The 20,486-nt window shown below is 38.7% G+C and overlaps 1 protein-coding gene across 1 annotated transcript in view; it reads left to right on the top strand.

Moving 5' to 3' along the window:
• The window catches only part of ROR2 (ROR family WNT receptor 2), a 145,776-nt gene extending 138,515 nt beyond the window's left edge, over nt 1–7,261 (top strand). The window contains exons 7-9 of the mRNA XM_085213447.1: nt 1,414–1,659; nt 3,440–3,642; nt 5,251–7,261. Of these exons, the coding sequence (XP_085069573.1) occupies nt 1,414–1,659; nt 3,440–3,642; nt 5,251–6,693 (1,892 nt within the window). The 3' untranslated portion in view covers nt 6,694–7,261. The remainder of the gene's footprint in view (nt 1–1,413; nt 1,660–3,439; nt 3,643–5,250) is intronic.
• The last annotated feature ends 13,225 nt before the right edge of the window (nt 7,262–20,486 follow it).

Raw genomic sequence — 20,486 nt, 5'->3', positions numbered from 1 at the left:
CATGAGCTGTCCCTCACTGCTCTCTTAGTTCTTAACTTTCTGGATAAGTTCTCCCATACTGCCATTTTTGAGCTCCGTTTACATGTCAATAAAACTTAAGTAGGCTGTAGAAGTTTAATTGGAAAAGTCTGCTAAGAAATTAAACTTTCACTGTTCATTGTGTATGTGAAGAAATCCACAAGAGTGCTAATTCTTTAAATCAAGCTTGGAGTGTAGCTGTCTTTCTTCTCCCATACAGGATGGTGGAAAACGTTAATCTCACTTCGTTTGATCTGTATTTGCATCCAGGAGTAGAAGGGTTGTTCGATTACCAGTTGTTATGTGATCACAGTTTTTCTGCCTACTCCATTTCCTAGCAATTAATCACAATCCTCCTAAAATGTTAAACAAGGAAGCTCTTAGAGACTAAAGATGCATAAAGAGCAGGGGTAATGGTATTAAAGTAGCCATGTTTGCTGTCTTTTAGGGAGGCAATTGCCTGATGTAACTGAGAAAGTGTTAACTCAGAAATTGATGGGAAAACCAAATCAAGCAAAAGGAATGGGAATAAAAACAGTAGTTAGAAATCCAGTAAAGATTTGAAAGCATGGATGTCTATGACTCTTGGAGTCAGTGCTGCTCCCTCTGGTGTAACAGCTGCAGTGCATATACTCTTGATTTATAGATAATGAGAAAAAGAAGCTTTGTGAGAGTTGGATTCCTGAGGGCTGGGGAAGGAGACTCAGAAAAGTGATGAAGGCAGTGTTTCAAGCATGCAGAAAAAGGTGTGTTTCAGTTCAGGTGCCAAATATGAGGGATGAGTACTCAAAAGGTAGGAAAAGAGGGTAGCAGCCTAAGGGAGAAAATAAAGATACTTCAGCAGATAAGAAATAGAACAAAAGCTTATGTCCTTTTCTTTTTCTAAAGGAAAAAAGGAAAGAAAAACTGGCAAGGAAACAAAATGCAGCACGTGTCTTCTGGAAGTCATCAGTGTAAGAAAATCAGGAAATTATGAGAAATAAAAGTAGTATGAAGTTTGCACTGTTGGCATCAGAAGACTTTTCCTGAATTTAAACTCATATCTCTCAATCAGTTCAGTGCATCTTGTTCTGTATCTAATGTCTATTTGGTACCAATTCACATACAAAAGTACCAAATATTGATGTGTATAGCCATAGCTTTAGAGTCTGAAAGGGAGAATTCAAACGTAACTGGTTTTGAAACAGAACAGAGGGCCACAGATTTGAAACTTAAAAGAAAAAAAACACACATAGCTTTGATTTAAATCTTGGAGGACCTAAATTTAAATACTTAAAAGTACTTAAATTACTTTTTTAAAAAAACGTACATGATCTACAAATTGCAGCTGTTACGGATTTGCTGACCCCTAATTATTTTGTTATTTGTAACCTTTTGCCAAACCCTTTCTAACAGATCATCAGTGCTACAACGGTTCTGGAGCAGATTATAGAGGAACAGTCAGCGTCACCAAATCTGGCCACATTTGTCAGCACTGGGACTCCCAGAGTCCCCACAACCATGACCTAACAAGCACACAGTTTCCAGAGCTAGGTGGAGGACACGCGTATTGCCGGAATCCTGGGGGTCAGATGGATGGGCCTTGGTGTTTTACAAAGAATAAAAACGTACGCATGGAACTGTGTGACATACCTTCTTGTAGTATGTATTCTCTTTCTTTTTTCCACTATTATTTTCCTGAATCCTGTGTAATTTTGAATTGTCCATATTTTACAAGTGCTATCCACTTAATAAGTTAATCTCTCAAATGTTTCACTGTTGTTTTGTGTTGTACACATTTAATGTTTTCTTGCTAGATGATGAACATCACCTATATAAGTTTGCTTTGCTCATGTTACTCAATTGTATTAGCTTTTTCTCTGTATGACATCTTGCAGTCAACAAGGATTTTAAGATCCTGTAGAGGGAGATATAACACTGGTTGGTTGAAATGAAACTGTGAAGCACAGAAGCAGAGATGTCATAAAACAGATTATTTTATCAGAAGTGTCCTACACTATCTGCACAAATGATGGCAAAAATGAAAAGCAGCCTCTCACAGCTCAATACAGTCCTGATTACTTCCTTGTGTTGGTGCAGACTTCATTCTAGATCTGTTACAGTGGTAACAGTATTTAGATGTGGCAAAGCAATTTAATACTGTGCTTCTTTAGGAAGAAAATCGTGTCTACTGTGGGAACAAATAAAGCATGGAAGCCATAAAACTGTTTTTGTTACAGATTGCCTGTATCATTGGGTCATAGAATGACTTGGGTTGGAAGGGACCATAAAGGCCATCTAGTTCCAACTCCCTGCTATGGGCAAGGCTGCCACTCACCAAATCCGGCTGCCCTGGGCCCCATCCAACCTGGTCTGGAACACCTCTAGGGATGGGCCATCCACAGCATCTCTGGGCAGCCTGTGTTGGTGTCTCACTGCCATCTGAGGAAATAATTTCTTCCAAACATCTAATTTAAATTTCCCCTCTTTTAGTTTAAAACTTTCCCCTTGTGCTCTGTCACTATCAGACCATGCAGGAAGTCGGTCCTCTTTCTGCTTATAGACTCCCCTACTCTTCTGCAGGTTAAACAAGCCCAACTCCTCAACCTTTCCTCATAGGAGAGGTGCCCCAGCATTCTGATTGCCTTGTGGCCCCCTTCTGGACCTGCTCCAACAGCCGCACATCTTTCTTTATGTTGAGGTCCCAGGCCTGGGTGCAGTACTCCAGATGGGGCTTAACAAGGGCAAAGATAGTTCCAGTGAATTTTTCTGAACTATGCTACCCTGCAGTCTCTAAATATAAAAAAAAGTATTTTAGAAAGGTTCCAGTGTAGTCTTATTAAATGTATTGATAGCTGTCTAATTGTTGAAAAGCGACAGAATCACTTTTGTTCCCTTAAGTACAGAAAAAACAATACCTCTGCCAGTGAGAGTTGACATTTACTTTATTCTGGGCAGTAGGAGTACTAGTGAAGGTAGAAAGTGTATAAAATGCTGTTCAAATGTCTTCTCACACAAGTGAGAGAAGTGAGAAGGCCAGATTGTGTGGTGTGCCTTTGTTTATCGTGTTGAGGTTATTGCTTAATGTACCGTGATGAAGACTACTTGTTTTTATTCCCAGAACATGATACTGTTCTATTTTCTGCAGTTTCCAGAACTGGAAGTCTAAAAAATAAAGTGAAATAAACCAATATACTGGTGCAGCCATCAGAAACTGTAAAAGTTGGCACTACAAATTTATCTTCATTCTGCTATTCTGAACTAATTAATAGAAATATTTATTGAAAAACTATTGAGAAAGAATGGGTAACGTGACTTCTGCTTTCAATTTATAAATGTCTACTTTTCATTAAAGATGTTAACAGTCATTGTAGTTCTTTTTTTGTATTGTTGAATGCATAAAAATATTTATTGTAAACAAAGAACATTTCTGTGCCAACAGGTCCACGTGACAACAGCAAAATGGGAATCCTGTACATCTTGGTTCCCAGCATAGCAATTCCTTTGGTCATTGCCTGCCTTTTCTTTCTGGTCTGTATGTGCAGAAACAAGCAGAAAGCATCTGCCACCACACCACAGCGTCGCCAGCTGATGGCATCTCCCAGCCAGGACATGGAAATGCCACTCATTAATCAACACAAACAGGTGTTTTTCCCAGAATTTGCTTAGGCTGCATGTTTCTAAGATTATGATTTACCTTGTCTCATATTTTCAGTATTTGAACTAAGCCATGTTGCAAGAAATCTGCTTTTCATATTGTGCTGGTCATTTTCTTTAGTGAAAACCAGGTTTTGCCACTTACTTAACTGTGTCTTGAAACCCTGGCCTCAGGCAGCAGCTTTCAGAACAAAATATTTCATGACATCTGCGCTTACCTGTCAGTCCCCATTCTGCCTCTTGTCTTAGTGACTGGAAATGTTATTTCTGATCCAGCCTTCAGCCTGCAGCTCATTTTTTGCTCTTGATAACAACGTAACTGATTTGCTTGTTTCTAGCAGGATGCATGATGGTGTTTTATCTCTAGTCTGTTGGGTCAGTCCGCTCGTATTATCAGCAAACACTAAGTAGTAAGCTGAGCTGAGATGCAACATATTTCTAAGGCTGTTATCACCAGGATGGTGAAAAGAAAATGGCTTCCAGCTGCTGTCTGAAGATCTCATTTTCATACGATTTTCTAGGTCAGCTAAATGTTAAAATCGTGTTCATATCTAATCCTGAACTTTTAATCATAGCACTTACAAGGCACAAGTTCTTATAAACAGTGCTAAGTTTGGAACAGTTTGTAACACCTGTTCACACAACTTCTTAATATTTGCAGGATATTACTGCTTATAACAAATGTCATTGATTTTGTTTGATGAGAAAGTTTCATGGCTGAGCCTATACTGTGATGGAGACTTTCTGGTCCAGTTCACAGTCTGTTGGCCACTAAAATCAGATCCCAGATTATCTGTTAGAGTATTTTCAGCCTGTCTTACCCTTTCCTGCTGCATTACCCTCTGTGTGAAGCAGTGCTGTGTCTGACTTGCCCAGGGACTGCTCCAGCCTGAGCTCATTGGGATGTATTCATCAGGTCACCCTGCTTTCCCTGCTGGAGGGAAGGAGGATTTCTCTCACAAGGCTTTGCCACCTTTACTTTCCTGTATCAGAAGACACCCTCTTCTTCCTTCTGCAGCTCTTTCTTCATTCTCCTCACCAGAGCTAATTCAAAGTTTCTCAGCAGGAAACTGCTACCCACTGACAGGGACTGTCATGCAGTGGTGGAGAAAGGACAGATTGGACACTGGGAAACTGAGAGAGGGTTCACATCTCCCTCTACTGGAAATGATGTTTCAATTCATCCTATAGCCTGCCAACTTTTTTGGTTTTTCTGGCACATCTTTAGTGGACACCTCTGGGCAGAACTGCAGGGCAACTATAATATAACAATATCATTCTTACCCTGATTTACTCTGAACTGATGATTCATTTAACTTGCAGGAAATGCAGTAACTCCTTTGTGAAAGTAATGATATTCATATTTTACACCATAGTTCAATTTACACTTACTAGAATAACTTATTTTAAGACTGACTGTAAAATCCATATACTGATGTGGATATGCAAAAAAATAGTTATCCGAAAGTTATCCAATTTTTACCCAGTTTATCTTCCAGTTTGAACACTTAACCACTGCGAGCTTTTCACTGGTAGATTCTGCTGTTCAGAAAGCACTGTGATTTTTTGCTGATTGTTTTCTTTGCTTCGTTTCAGGCTAAACTTAAAGAAATCAATCTGTCTACTGTGCGATTTATGGAGGAACTAGGAGAGGAGAGATTTGGCAAAGTCTACAAAGGGCATCTTTTTGGTACTGCACCAGGTGAACAGACACAAGCTGTTGCTATCAAGACACTGAAAGACAAAGCAGAATTATCTCTTCGGGAAGAATTTAAACACGAGGCAATGATGAGAGCACGATTACAGCATCCAAACATTGTTTGTTTGCTGGGAATAGTGACAAAGGAACAACCCATCAGCATGATTTTCAGTTATTGTTCCCACAGTGATCTCCATGAGTTTTTGGTGATGAGATCTCCTCATTCAGATGTTGGCAGCACTGATGATGACAAGACAGTAAAATCCACTCTGGAACCAGCAGACTTCTTCCACATTGTCACTCAGATAGCTGCAGGAATGGAATACCTTTCAAGCCACCATGTTGTTCACAAGGACTTGGCTACAAGAAATATATTAGTGTTTGATAAACTGAATGTAAAAATATCTGATTTAGGCCTTTTCAGGGAAGTTTATGCTGCTGATTACTACAAACTGATGGGAAATTCTCTTCTTCCTATCCGTTGGATGTCCCCTGAGGCTATTATGTATGGCAAGTTTTCTATTGATTCAGATATTTGGTCATATGGAGTTGTGTTGTGGGAAGTTTTCAGCTATGGCCTGCAGCCTTACTGTGGTTATTCTAACCAGGATGTCATTGAGATGATCAGAAACCGACAGGTTTTGCCATGTCCTGATGACTGCCCCACATGGATATACACTTTGATGTTGGAGTGCTGGAATGAATTTCCCAACAGAAGACCAAGATTTAAAGATATACACAACAGACTAAGAACATGGGGAAACCTTTCTAATTATAACAGCTCAGCACAAACTTCTGGAGCAAGCAACACCACACAAACAAGTTCCCTTAGCACAAGCCCTGTTAGTAATGTCAGCAATGCTAGGTACATAGGACCAAAGCAGAAAACTCCAGCTTTTCCTCAACCTCAGTTCATACAAATGAAAGGGCAGATGAGACCAATGGTCCCACCTCCTCAACTCTATATTCCAGTCAATGGTTACCAGCCAATGCCTGCTTATGGGGCTTACTTGCCAAATTTTTATTCTGTTCAAATTCCAATGCAAATGGCTCCTCAGCAAATACCCCCCCAGATCATTCCCAAACCAGGCTCCCACCACAGTGGGAGTGGATCCACCAGCACAGGCTATGTAACAACAGCTCCTTCCAACGCATCAGTGGCTGACAGGGCAGCTCTACTCTCAGAGGGCACAGATGACACAAACAATGGAACAGAAGACATTGCCCAGAATCCTGTACAGGAGGAGGAGGAAGAGGAGGGATCTGTGCCAGAAACAGAATTGCTGGGTGATAATGACACACTTCAGATGGATGAAGCAGAAATTCAGTCAGAAGCTTAAGAAATTTGGCCTTTTTATTGAGAATTTCACTTCACTTCTGTGCTTGGCCACAGTAGATCCTTAAGCTTAACATCAGAGATTTTGATATGAAAAAAAGCACAACCAAAAATATATATACCAATATTAATTGCAGCAATAATAACATACTGAATTTATTGACCATTATCACTGTCAGCATTTTGCAAAGTTGGTGGTACAGAATTGCTGGCTTTCATCTTTTTTACAGTACTACAGTTCTTGAGGGAAAATGCTTTTCAGTAATGTACTGTTGCTGTGCAACGTATTGCAGAGTAACATTGCACATCATGATATGTGAGTGTAGTGTTAGTGAATTATGCTTAAATCATTAACACAAGGAAGGAATCCAGCTACAGTTGCTCTCAGCATAAAGAAGTGCCCTGGTTGTGATGGACAGCTTAGTTTATACTATTTATCTTTTGATATAATGGACACAAGATTGTTGTTTGCTTTTCAAATCTGGGGGGGAAAAACAAAAACAAAAACAAAAAAGCAAGTTGAGAGTATGGATCCATAGTTGTATAAAGTAACCAGAAAAGTAGAGAAACAATGTAAAATAGGCTGTGCTGAGTGAGACCCTGGGTCTGCCTAGCCCAGTAGCATGTCTCCAAAGAGAGTAGTTTCTGCCTGGGGAAGAGTACAAGGACAATCGTATCATTTCCCAAAGTGTTTTCACAAGCACCAGCAACTTGTGGCTTAGGAAATTCCCAAGCCAGAGGTGGAATTTTTTTTTTTAATAACCTTTGATGGAATTTTCTTCCATGAGTTTATACAAGTAATTTTGAACCCACATAAACTTAGAGCATCCACAACATCCTGTGGAATAACATGAGAGGAGAGAGGATGTCTTTCTTTCATCATTCCCTATGAATGACTGTGACAGAGGCTTCCAAATGAGATCATCTGATTGTATTTGTGGATGGAAGTATTCCTTCTCTGCTGTGTATTTTCAGCAGCAAGCAGCCTTAATACACTGTTAACCAAAAATGGGGATATTGTAGGTGTGCACTAACTTAACAATCCAACTTTAATTGCATATTTGTTGTCAAGTATAGGAAAAGACTCCACATACATGTTCCTACATTGTAAAAATGTTGGGTTTTGTGGGGGGTTATAAACTCACTTGATCTACTGCAATTACTGCTGGATTGCATGTGAAAACATGTTTTTCGTTCCTGCCGGTTTAGTGAAAACAATTCTTTGAACTTTAGAAGACCAAAATAAGCAAAGTTGTACAGAGTGCTGGTTTTGTCTTCTGTTTGCAGGATGGATCATGTACAGACCTTTAAATGTAATTTATGTTTTACTACATTTTTTACTACACTTTTTTTTCTTTGAAATATTTGGATTTTTTTGAACAAATGACTTCATAGCTTAACCATTTACAATATTCATATGTGGTGCAGTTTTATCATATTGCTGGTTCATTTTGTTAAATGTGCAGACAGGTCCATACATTTCACTACTCTTTCTGTATTACAAACAATACACACTTGTAGAATTGTAGCCAATACACACTTAGCTATAAATTGTACATCCAGCACATGGAATTTCCAATAAAGTAATGCAAAAAGTATGATAAAGTATGTTATCTTTATAGTTCCTACAGCCATTGTTTTGTTGTTTCAGTACTTGTGGAAATAGAAATGGCCACAGTTGCTTAGATTACAGGTTTCATACCCAAACTATGATTGTTTTGTGTGTACTTTTTTTTTCTTTTTTTTCCTTTTTTTTTTTTTTTTTAATTACATGGGGATACATTTTAAGTGGTGTATCATTTTGATCTACACTCTGTGTTCATGATATGGCAGCATTACTTGTTTCCAGCATTTCACCTGGATTTGGAAATGCACTGGTAGGAGTAAAATATGAAAACTTTATTGCTTGTGTTAATATAATGCAGCTTTGGGTGCTATTAATAAATAAAGAATAAATAAATTTTAAAAAAGGAAATTTCTTTAAGTTTTTTGTTTCTCTAGGTTTCATGTTCTCATATTCAAATACCTCATTAATCAAGTGTATTTGCTTCCTTTTCTAACTTAATGCCTGAAAAAATAAAGGTTGGTGGTCCAGCTACAATACAAATGCATAAATGAGGGAAGAGAGAATGTAAATGAGCTAGTGCTAGTCAGTGGAAGATTCTGTACAACAGTGTATAAAGTTCATCCCACTTCCAGTAGTCAAAAGTCATTAAGACTTTAGGTGCAGTTTGGAAACTCCTGATTCTCCTCCTCAAGCCTCATAAATTTGAGCCTATAAAACTTAATCAGAAAAATAAGCCTGACTCGTACCATGACTTTCCTGTCCCTGCTATGAGAAAATCACTCTTAAAGTGATCACAGAGAAGCAGTATGTCATTCTTTAGTCCAGCCTTGATGGTACACTGCATAGCACAGAGAGATTTTCTTCCACCTGTTGGTGTTGATGGAATTCCCTGAGCTGCCATGATCTGAGATATAACAACATGCAAACACCTTACCTACGGCTAAGGTGAGCACGTCTACATAGACGCTTAATGCAACCAACATGTTAATGGTTTAACATGTTCTGTAAGTCATATGTATTGACAGTAACTTGCTGCTCTACAACTCTCTGGCTATTTGTGATATCTACTGCAAAGACCCAGACAAATTTTGTATCTGCTATTCTTCTTCAAGATTTGGAAGCAAAGCTAACGAAAAGCAGAAAAGGAATGACTGACGATGTGGCAGCAAGTAGATAGAACAAGGTGAAGCAGGAATAGGTGAGGAAAACTTGTGACTGGGACCACATGATTTCAGTTAAAATTAGGTCTTAGGGAAAGCAAGTCCTCATAATTTTTTCACAGATTGCAGAAAACATGGGCTCCTCTGGGGGAGGGGACGTACAGCGAGACCTGTGGGACAAAGAAAGACACTATGAACAAAAGACCTTACAAATGAGGAAATAAGCTCAACAACTACCTGCGCCAGACAAACACACACAGGGTGCCTGACTCCTACATGTGTCCAAGGGGTTGTTGCGTGGGTATAACTGGTTGTAAGCACGTACAACTAACGTCTTCATTCTGCACCTTCAACGGGGTCTGTGTCTCTCCTGCCACAACTGGCGCACAAACAGAGACATGAAAAGCAGATCAGTCTGGAGCGGGCTGAAGGAAGCCCCATCAAGAGAGCGCTGAGAGAAGTGCGCGGCTGAGAGTAGCCTTACTGTGAGTGCGTTGAGAGAAACGCGAGGCTCAGGGATGCCATGGAGAGTGCATTGGGAGAAATGCAATCGACATAGAAGCCTGTATGGGGAAGCGTTGAGAGAAATGTGGCTGCCCAACATTTCATCGGCTCAGCTAGAATCACCTCTGCAGGACAGATGTGAGCAACTGGGGAACAATGGGAGCAAGCAGGAGGCAGTTTGCAAAATAATGGAAAGATTTTGCAGAAGCATCACGCTAAAGTGGAAAGCTTCAATTTAGTCTCCCGTAATGTAGAAGTAATAGATGGGGCTACGATTTATGACACCGAAACGTGGATAAAGCAGGAGTGAGGCTGTAGGACGCAGCTATGCTCTCTGACCCTGTGGCTAAAGACTTCTTGGGTTCCTGGAGATTGGGTTTTGAATCGCTAAAAGAACACGTGAAATCCATGGTCCCAGTAGAGTCCACCGCTCTTCCTGTGATGGAAGCCACTGCAAACGACAGCAATGATAAGGAAAATGGCCTTTTAGACCTCAGACTAGTGAGCCCGAGGAAGGAACCAGACTTGCAACCCCCCGATCCGCATGAAGCTTGGCGAGTGATCGGCAAAGAAGCAGAGGCGAGAGGGTGACTGACATCATTCAGAGATTGCATTCAGTTCTCACCGGCCCTGCGATTTCAGTTTTTGGATTAAGGCTCGGCTCCCCCTGTATCAGTAATCTGTTGAGCTCCGTTACTCCTTGTCCTCGCGATTGCAAGACCTTCGCGCAATTGACAGGTTCTCAATACATGATGTGGGTGGGCTTTTGGAGAGAATCTGCACAACAAAAGGTGCTGGAGCGGAAGATATTGGAGCTTAGCAACTCGCAGCAGAGCGTGCAGCCCCTGTACCTATGGCTCATCCATCACCGCAAGCATTTGGGGCTCATTGTCAGTGTGGGAGCAGGAGTTGCGGGAAGCTGCTGCTGAGGCTTATGCTCGTGTTTGGATCCTCATTCGTTCCAGCTGTTGGCATTGATGCAGTGTATCTTTCTGAACCTTTTAGCTGTTGTAGCAGTTGCTCAATGCTCCAGAAAATTCTAAGACAAACGATCATGGTATGCAGATTGAGAAGGCCTAACATTGGAAATATGTTTGAAAGTTGTACATGTCTGAATTCCTTTGGTTTGGTATCCAGGCCACTGGGCTTTAGTGGCCCTTAGCTGTCCTGAGATCACACTGAGAGGCTGGAAAACATGCTCAGCAAAGACCCAGCTCTAGCATCAAATTTCTCATCACCCTGCCTGATTCGTGCCCCATCCAGCTTCTTTACGTGAAATATATATAAAAAACCATGGCTCTAAGTCTTATTCAGATAGTGCAAAATTGCACAAGCATAGGGAAGTAATATAACTGAAGTTGTGTCAAGAGCTGGAAATAGTATGAGGTTCACAAAGTGATACTGAGGGAACACAGAGTCTGATGTAGTTACTTCTCATTTCCATTGAACTGAAAGAGGAACTTTACCTTATCTCAAATGCAGTGTACCTGATGTTTTAACTGTCCTTTTTAAGAGTTATGTCTAAAACTGGAAATAACTTGTCTGTTCAATAAGCTCTTCTATTAATTCTGAAAGTGGTGGAATTAGGAAAAAAATAATAAATTACTGAATTAATTTACTTGAATGTTTGTTTCCATGCACCAGGTAATAAATAATCATCATGGAGATTTACATAAAGTGTATTTGTTTTTACATGTTGTATTTTTATTACTGAAGAAGATATTTTATGTAATTACAACCCTCCACATAGTCTTCCAAATTGCTTTTCAAACTGCTAAAGGGGTCACTGGAGATACTGTGAGTTATTGTCATTTTGATTCATAATGGCCAGTTTTAACAATCTTACAAAGAAACACAATTCTCACTTATAGTCTGCTCTAAGGATAACCATTTGATATATATCACCATTAATAAATGAAAGAAATTCCTTTCAGAACCACAAAAGACACTGTAATTAAAAACATGATGGTAGGTTGGAAAATAGATGGCAAACTGTAGAAGTAATTGACCACATAGGGACTGTCTTCAAGTCATTTAAGAACATATTAAGAAATATTTGAGGTGTATAGCATCAGTTTAATTTATGATTTCAGCTGAGGCTGATTCTTCCAAGAATAAGAGAGTACTCAGTGGTTTTAGTTTTACAGATACAGTAAAAATCTTTGTCTAATACAGCTGTTAGCCTGATGTGATTTACCACTTAATTAATTTAATTATCAGATTTCAATTAAATATATATTTGAGATGAAAGGTGAAATGTTAGGGGAAATAACTTGTAAAAGCGCTAATAGCCTTACCGAGGAGGGAATGTGTATTTCAGTTTTTCCAATTGTTTGATTTAATACCAAACATGTGTCTTTGTGCACTGTTCCCATCTCAGTTAGGTAATCATTTCTCTGAGAATCATCAGAGAAGTATTTTGAATTATATCCCATTAACATTGAAAGAGCTGGGAATAAAGAGTTTGTTTCTTTGGGAAATAACAGTGTTTTATTCTATCTTTCTATATTTTTTGTTCATTTAAGTATATTCCTTGTGCTTGCCTTCTGTTATGTATTTCTCAGAGTACAACCACAGCTTTCTTTCACTAATGCATTTCCTCACATTAAATTTCCTCAGATTAAATATTCTTCTCTGAAGACAGAAATTCCAGTTTTATTCTTTATAAACATTTTTAATGAATGAATATTAGTCTTGTCATTTTGCAAAGCATACAACAGTAAAAGCACAAGAGCTTTGTCATTCATTAACTTGCAAACCCAGTCATTTCCAAACAAAAAGATGTTTGGGAACAAGATATTTGCTTTCCAGTGTAAGCCCATCTCTGACTTTGCTGTGGCCTGTATTTTTGCATTCTGTGTTACATGATAGCATGTTGCTGGCTTTAAAGGTGTTGATTTTTCTTCAACTTTTTGTAGTCTTTGTTGATAATGAGTGAATATTTTAATTTTTTTTACCTACACTGTTATCCAGATATGTGTTTTAAACAGTTACACTACAACAGTTCTCTGCTGTTTTTATTTAATCAAACAGTCTGTTTCTGTTGCACAGTTAAACTTGGAGCTCTCTCTAGAAATTAGGAACACAACAAGCATTTGTAAGATTAGTAAGACAAGTAAAACTTCATTTCTACAGTATTGAGTGGCTGATGTGGGAAAGCGTTTTAATACAAAAAACTCCTTTGACAGAGTTCTAACTTCAGTAACAAGTAATGTGGCTGGAATTGTCAGTATGCCTTAAACCCAATGCTTGGAGACTTGTAGGCAGTAAGAAGTTCAGCTTACCAACCTGTCGAACATGTGAAGAAATGTTCCTGTTTCACCGTGAAAAAAAGAAAATAGAATAGAGGCAGTAATGTGAGATTGTGGGGGTGGGTATGCAACTAGAATTCTCAAAAGAAGTATTGGGGTTGAAAAATATCTAGGTTATCTGAAGCACCGTGCCTGGATATGAAACAAAAAGTGCATAGAGTAGATCAACACTTGTAGCTTTGGGGAAAAGGAATGAGAGTACACTAACTACACAGAAGTTTTTATGGCTCCCTTTGTGGAAAGAGCCAGTCCACACTAAAAAAAAAAAAAAAAAAAAAAAAAAAAGGAATAAGTCCAAACTTACAAACACAGTATTCACTTATGAAACAGCTAAAGTGCTTCAAATATTCTCCTATAGACACAGCAGGAGATGATGCCAGGCTTCCTTAGCCACTCTGACCTCAAACGGGTCAATTCAGTAGACTGCATTAGAGGTGACTTAGCACTGCAGCAAGTCAGAGTCACACAGCCTCTTTTATTGGGCAGCAACCTCACAACGAGATCACTCTGGGTGGCAGCCCACTGCTAACAAGACTCTGGGTAGACACTGCCCTAACTAGATTTAAGACTACAAGCCTGGTTATTCTCTGTATTTGTCCTAACAGTGTTTGTGTGAGGTATAGAACTAATTCTGGAATGAGTTCCCACCTCTGCCGTGGTACTGTTCAAAATTACTCAGATTTCTGTTGTTATTTATTTTGTAAATGTCAAAATCTCTGGGCTCCATATAGGTACTGTGAGGGAAAACTCATGAAGTACAAATTCGTACTACAGATGTGTTTAACAGCTTTCTAATAGATTATGCTTATACTAAGTATGGCATAAGGACACTACCAAAAGCAATCTTCTGCTGATCCAGAGAAGATTATCGTGTCAACGGTTGTGAGGTTCTTGGACTTAGACTGGGCTACAGACGCAGTAAAGTAAATAGAAGGAGCATTTTTTTTGGTGGGATATTTGGCTGAATTGAGTAGGTAAATCTTATAATGACAAATGTTCTTGAGGCCTGAATCAAAGCCCATTTAAGTCATTGGGAAAAAGTCTTCAGCCTCAAAGGACTTTGGATTAACACCGTGAGAAACGTTTATCTCGTTCTTTCAGATAAACACTCCCCAACTTGTAATGATAATGGTACTAAGCATAAAAGATGTTTTTTTCTTTAATAGTTTTTTTTTTTTTAATACAGAGAGAACATTTTACTATTTTCTTAATAATTTTAAAAGCCTCTGATTTTTCATATATATATTTTACATGTCAATGTGATATTGTAACTCTTTAAATTGTTCAAAATTACAAAAAAATTCACTGTATTTTCTTGAATCATTTTGTTCACTAACCTATGCCCTTTGGAAAAATATTTGCCTAAATAACTTGCATGAAAACCTTTTTTCATTCTTCGCTTGGGAATAAGAGTATATATTTACAATAATCTGCTTTTAATAAGTGGGACTTAATATAACTTCTTTGATTGTGAATTTTTAGGCATGCTAATGTATAAGAGGTTTTTGAAGAGGGTGGAATTTAGTAATATAGAAACGCAGAATGGCTTGGGTTGAAAGGGACCTCTGCCATGGACAGGGTTGCTATCCAACAAATCAGGCTGTCCGGGGCCTCTTCCATGGTCCCTGAACACCGCCAGGAATGGGGCATCCACAGCCTCTCTAGGCAGCCTCTTCCAGAGTCTCACTTGTTTCTCTTTCAGTTTTAAAAAAACATTGTCTCTCATTCTGTCACTAAGATTCCTCATGAAGAGTCGCTCTTCATCTTTTCTGTAGACCTTCTTTAGGTAGTGGAAGGTCTTTTCTAAGCCTTCTCTTCTCCATACTGAATAAGCCCCTGTCTCCCTCAGCTTTTCTCCATAGGAGATGTGTTCCAGCCCTCTAATAATCCTTGTGACCTCCTCTGGATCTGCTTCAGCAGCTCCATGTCTTTCCTGTGTTGGTGGCCCCAAGGCACAGATGCAGTGCTGCAGGTGGGGCATCACCCGGACAGTAGAGGGACAATCACCTCTCTCCCTACTGGCCATCCCTCTTCTGATGCAGCTCAGGGTACTGTTAGCCTTCTGGTCTGCAAGTGCACACTGCTGGGTTATACTGGGTTTTTAATCTACAAAGAACACAAATTCGTTCTCCTCAGGATGATTTCTGTCCAGTCTTCTTTGTGTCTTGACCCAGACAAAGGACGTTACATTTGGAATTTCTGAAATTCCTGAGGTTCACACGGGCTCAACTCTCATGCCTGTCAAGGTCCCTCAAGAACCTGCATGTGGAAGGAGTCTGCCTTGAGGAAAAATTGTGGATCTGACAGAGCATGACTGTGCAAGTGACAATGGACTAAAACCAAGACCTTACCTTGCCTTGTAGCAGAATTAATTTGAGACAGCCAGCCTGAATGGGAGCTTAGTCCTCCTAGCCCCAGTGCCACTTACCTGTTGGCCCTGGCTATCTTTCTTTCTTTCAAGGAATTGATATGTGGAATCTTTCCTGGGACCAGATCACTACAAGGCCACAGCAGCATCTTCTCATTGCTCTAGGAAAGGTGGTTATAGATGCTAACAACTGCTCAGGTCCACAGCAACAAACCGGGGAGGGCAAGGTGTACAGCCATGATCCTGAATGCTGGTGAGGTCTCACAGGACATGACATCTCATCAGCTCTTTGGAGTGAATCTTGACTGTCACTAGTTTGGCATTTCTGGTCCATGTAGATATTATCTGAAAATCTTTCAGTTTTTAAAGCTGCCTGTACTACAACAGAACACAGAGTCAGAAACTTGACTCAATCGCTTTATTGTAATTCAAGTTCCATTTAATGGTGAAACTGAAATAAGAAAAATCAGTTTAAAAATGACTTTCTCTTGGTCTGTGACCTTGATATCATCTTTGTCTTGACTTGCACTTATACTAGTAAAAGAAAAAAAAAAAGAATTTGAGCAGCAGCACTTCAAAATACATCTTTTTTAAGAGTCTGCAATTGTTAGACATCCTTCATGTCCAGCCTATAGATGTTGAGGTTGTGTCAAAGTCCTGTCAAGGAACAGAAATGAGATTTTATGCTAAACAGGAAAAAAGAAGTCCTATCAGAAATAAAATAAAGCTATAAGGTATAATGGAAAAATTATTTAAGAGAGTGGGATTTTCTATTTAATAACTTAACCTTCTGCACAGCCAAATTCATTTAAAAAGAAAAAGGAAATTGAAGCAGGAGATTCCTTTATTATGTGTGACATTTACTCTGTGCTGTTCTTTTCTGTAGATTGAAGCAGGAGATTCCTTTATTATGTGTGACATTTACTCTGTGCTGTTCTTTTCTGTAGATCTAGTCAGACTCATAACTGTATATTTTATGTGAGGCACAAAAGTAGTCCTAGGGGCTACTGACACTTATACTGAACTTAGACCTCAGAAACAAGAGTTGTAATGAGACAACAGAACACCCTCAGATCTTTAAAAGTTTAAAAGTACTGTTTTCTGCATTAGCTTGGACATATGTGTGTTACTGGATATCACAGTCTGTGCAGAAACTGTGTCTCATTGAAGGTAATGGTCATACCCAGATTCTCTGCCACAGGTGGCAGATGGGCTGCCAGTTGCATAAGCAGATTTGGAGAATGTGGGATAAACAGCTAAAGAGAGCTGGTGTAGTATCATGTTATTTATGCACCAGGGAATGTCAACAAGATTTATCTTCACTATAATATGGCTTTAATCAGTGATTTCTAGGTGTAGAAAGTAGGCATTTTGCCCTGTGAAATAAAGTAGACTTGTGGGTACCTTTAAATAATGATTTCTGAAATGTGAAGATGTAGCTGGGGGAACAAGGGAGAACGACTATTTCATAGAATCATAGAATCATAGAATCATAGAATCATAGAATCATAGAATCATAGAATGGCCTGGGTTGAAAAGGGACCACAATGATCATCTAGTTTCAACCCCCCTGCTATGTGCAGGGTCGCCAACCACCAGACCAGGCTGACCAGAGCCACATCCAGCCTGGCCTTGAATGGCTGCAGGGATGGGGCATCCACAACCTCCTTGGGCAACCTGTTCCAGTGTGTCACCACCCTCTCTTGTGGTGGTGTGAAAAACTTCCTCCTAATATCTAACCTAAATCTCCCCTGTCCTAGTTTAAAACCATTCCCCCTGTCTTATCATTATCCACCCTCATCAGCAGATGTATCTCCTTCCTATTTATGTGCTCCCTTCAAGTACCGGAAGGCCTCAATGAGGCCTCCTCGGAACCTTCTCTTCTCCAAGCTAAATAAGCCCAGTTCCCCCAAATCTTTCCTCATAGAAGAGGTGCTCCAGCCCTCTGATCATCTTAGTGGTCCTCCTCTGGACTCATTCTAAGAGCTCTGCATCTCCCTTGTGCTGCAGCCTCCAGGCCAGGATGCAGTACTCCAGACAGAGTCTCACAAGAGCTGAGTAGAAGAGGACAATCACCTCCCTCTCTCTTATGACCCCTTTCTTAATTCAGCCCAGAACACAGTTGGCCTTCCAGGCTGCAAGCGCACACTGCTGGCTCATGTCCAGCTTCTCATCTACCAGGACCACCAAGTTCTTGTCCACAGGACTGCTCTCATGAAATATTGTTGTGTCTTCAACAGGTAGATTTTTGCAAGAGTACTTGCAATCAGACAGCATTAGGTAATTAGAGAAAGAACGAAAATATAATTATATAAATCAGAAGGAATTCTGATAAATATACTGGCTCTTTTGCAAATCTGAGATTAGACAGAAGAGGTAACTAATGAGACGTTTCAAATAAAAGGTCTTCACTGTTCACTGCTGTACTCTTTATATATATATATCTATTTTTTTTCTTTTTTCTTGTGAGGTTTTATAGCCTCATTGTTTCATTGAGAACTTGTGCTGTATTGTGTCTGTTAATAAGACAAGGCCACCAACACAACTGTGCTCAGTGCGCCAATATACATCAGTTGTTATTCAATAAATTTTCTAATACACCGAAGTTAATGTGTTTTCCTCAGAAAAATGTGACTATCACCAGTAATTCTGAAACTAGGTACCATAGTTTACAAATAAACAAACAAACAAACAACAACAATCAACCAACCAACCAAACACAATCTAAAAAAAAAAAAAGGCCATCTGAAATATCTAGGGTTTAATAAAATGGGTGACACTGAATGAAGCATATGCTTTTTGGAATATCTTGGGGAGATGCAATAGTCAGGCACATTTGCACATATGCTTCATTTCACACTTCTCAAAGGTTTTTATTGATTTGGTTTAAGTGTTGTAAGAGTATAGCATTGCCAATAACAGAGTATTAAGTTGTGAAATTGTGTTACCCTTGATGGCACCATAGCTATGAATTCATTTGTTATTCAACAAAACATCTTTTGTTGACAATTTCATGGAAAACTAGATAATTGTGTTCATCATTTGCTGTTCTAGTTCATGTTCTTTGAAATTAAGCTCTTTGTTAGTTAATATGTTTATCTGAGCAGTCACCTCTAGGCTCAGTCTACCATCTCTGCACCTTGTCTCTCAAGCCAGCAAAGGTGCGCCTGTCATTGCAGATAGCATTTCAGTATATGTTTGCCTGCATTCTTGCTTCCATAAATTTTATTTGCCATATGTATTTATATTCTGTAAACCATATGTAGTCTATTACTCTAAACATTGCTTCTACAATTTTCTTGTATCTTCAGTAGGTTATTTATTATTATCTTAATCATCTACTGCTGCTTAAGTAAAGAAACTATGTTTCTGGGGGTTTTTTTTGTTCTTTTTTTTTTTTTTTTCTTAAATGAGAAAGGACTGCTTTCTTGAGCTGCTTCAGCACAGATGGCAAGTACAATTACAAGACAGAGAAAGGATAATCCAAAGGAATATACAGAGGAAGCAATAGTTGTATACATATATGTATGCCTAAGATGCATATGCAGCTACTGTCTATAGTTCCCGTTATCCATAAATGGTTGTACACTGGTAGTATTGCCAGACTCATTTGTACTTTTTTTTTAATCTGTCTCTTCTTAAATACTGTAGAATATATATACCACTCCTTTTTACATAAATTCACATTCATTTTAATTTTAAAAAAGATCACTCATAACTCTATGTTATTGAAATTCATTAGACCAGTGTACGATGCTCCATTTTTTCCAACATTATACCATCTAATGACTTTAGGATCACTTAACTGCTGTATACAAATGTTTCTCTTTAAGGTTTTCATGTACAGAGAAAATAGAGGTATGACGCTTGTCAACTTTTAGAGATTCAGGATTTCTTACATGCCTATATTTATTTATTATACCCAAGTGAATCTTCCAATTAGTAAATATTGGCTCATCCCTGCTTCCTGCAGGTATAAGGTAACATTTTTCACGTTCACATTCACAGAGATTTTACTTTTCCCATTTTCCTTGACTGAGTTTTGCATTTAAATTAGTTAATTCTCTAGGGTAGGACAAGTGTAGGAGCTTAACAAACTTCCACTCTTTTAGGATATGAATCCTATATCAGTGTTCTGTCCTCCCTATATCCTCAGAAGAAAAAAAAAATGTAAAAAAAAGATTTATTTTGGAGAAAAAATGACAGTCCTCCTAACAAACAGGTTTTTTTTCCTACCTTTCCCCCCCCCCTTCTGTTGCTGTGTAGGGTTTTAAATATCTGTGTTGGCTTTTTTGGGATTTTGGTCTGGGATCATAAAATACTCCTGTTGTAGATATTTGCCTCTTCAAGTAAACAAAAACTATCCAGGACAAACAAACCCTTTAAGATTGTGCTGTCTGTATTTCAAGCTCTCAACTGTTGAGCATGAAACCCAGGCCATTCTATGATTCCATGATTCATAATAAGCATAGAGAAGAATATACTTTCTTCTTTCCCAATGACCATACTTTGAAGTGAGTCCACTTAAACTTAGAACAATCATTGTTCATTTCACAGATATCTGTGTCAATAATTCTTTAACTCCCCTAGAAGCATAAAAGTTAGCTGAATGAAAATTTTAAACTCTGCTGAAACTTTCTTGAAGCTTAAGAATTAGTTTGCAAGCTAAGTTTATATCCAGATTAAATTTGCATTTTTATTTTGTATTCTCTTCTGTGTTTGTTCAGTACATGTACAGAAAGTAGCATTCCCTTCCACATTTCTAATCTTAGTGAACATTCTTAATTAACAAAACCTGCAGCTTTATGTAAAAAAAAAAGAAACTTTGACTATTTTTACCATTTCAATTTTAAATCTGCATCATCATGTACCTGTTTCTTTATGTTA

The sequence above is a fragment of the Meleagris gallopavo genome, chromosome Z, assembly GCF_905368555.1.
Source record: "Meleagris gallopavo chromosome Z, MGAL_WU_HG_1.1, whole genome shotgun sequence".
In the NCBI taxonomy this organism is placed as follows: domain Eukaryota; kingdom Metazoa; phylum Chordata; class Aves; order Galliformes; family Phasianidae; genus Meleagris; species Meleagris gallopavo.
Note: the sequence above shows the minus strand (reverse complement) of the source record. Positions and strands in the feature narration are given on the sequence as shown.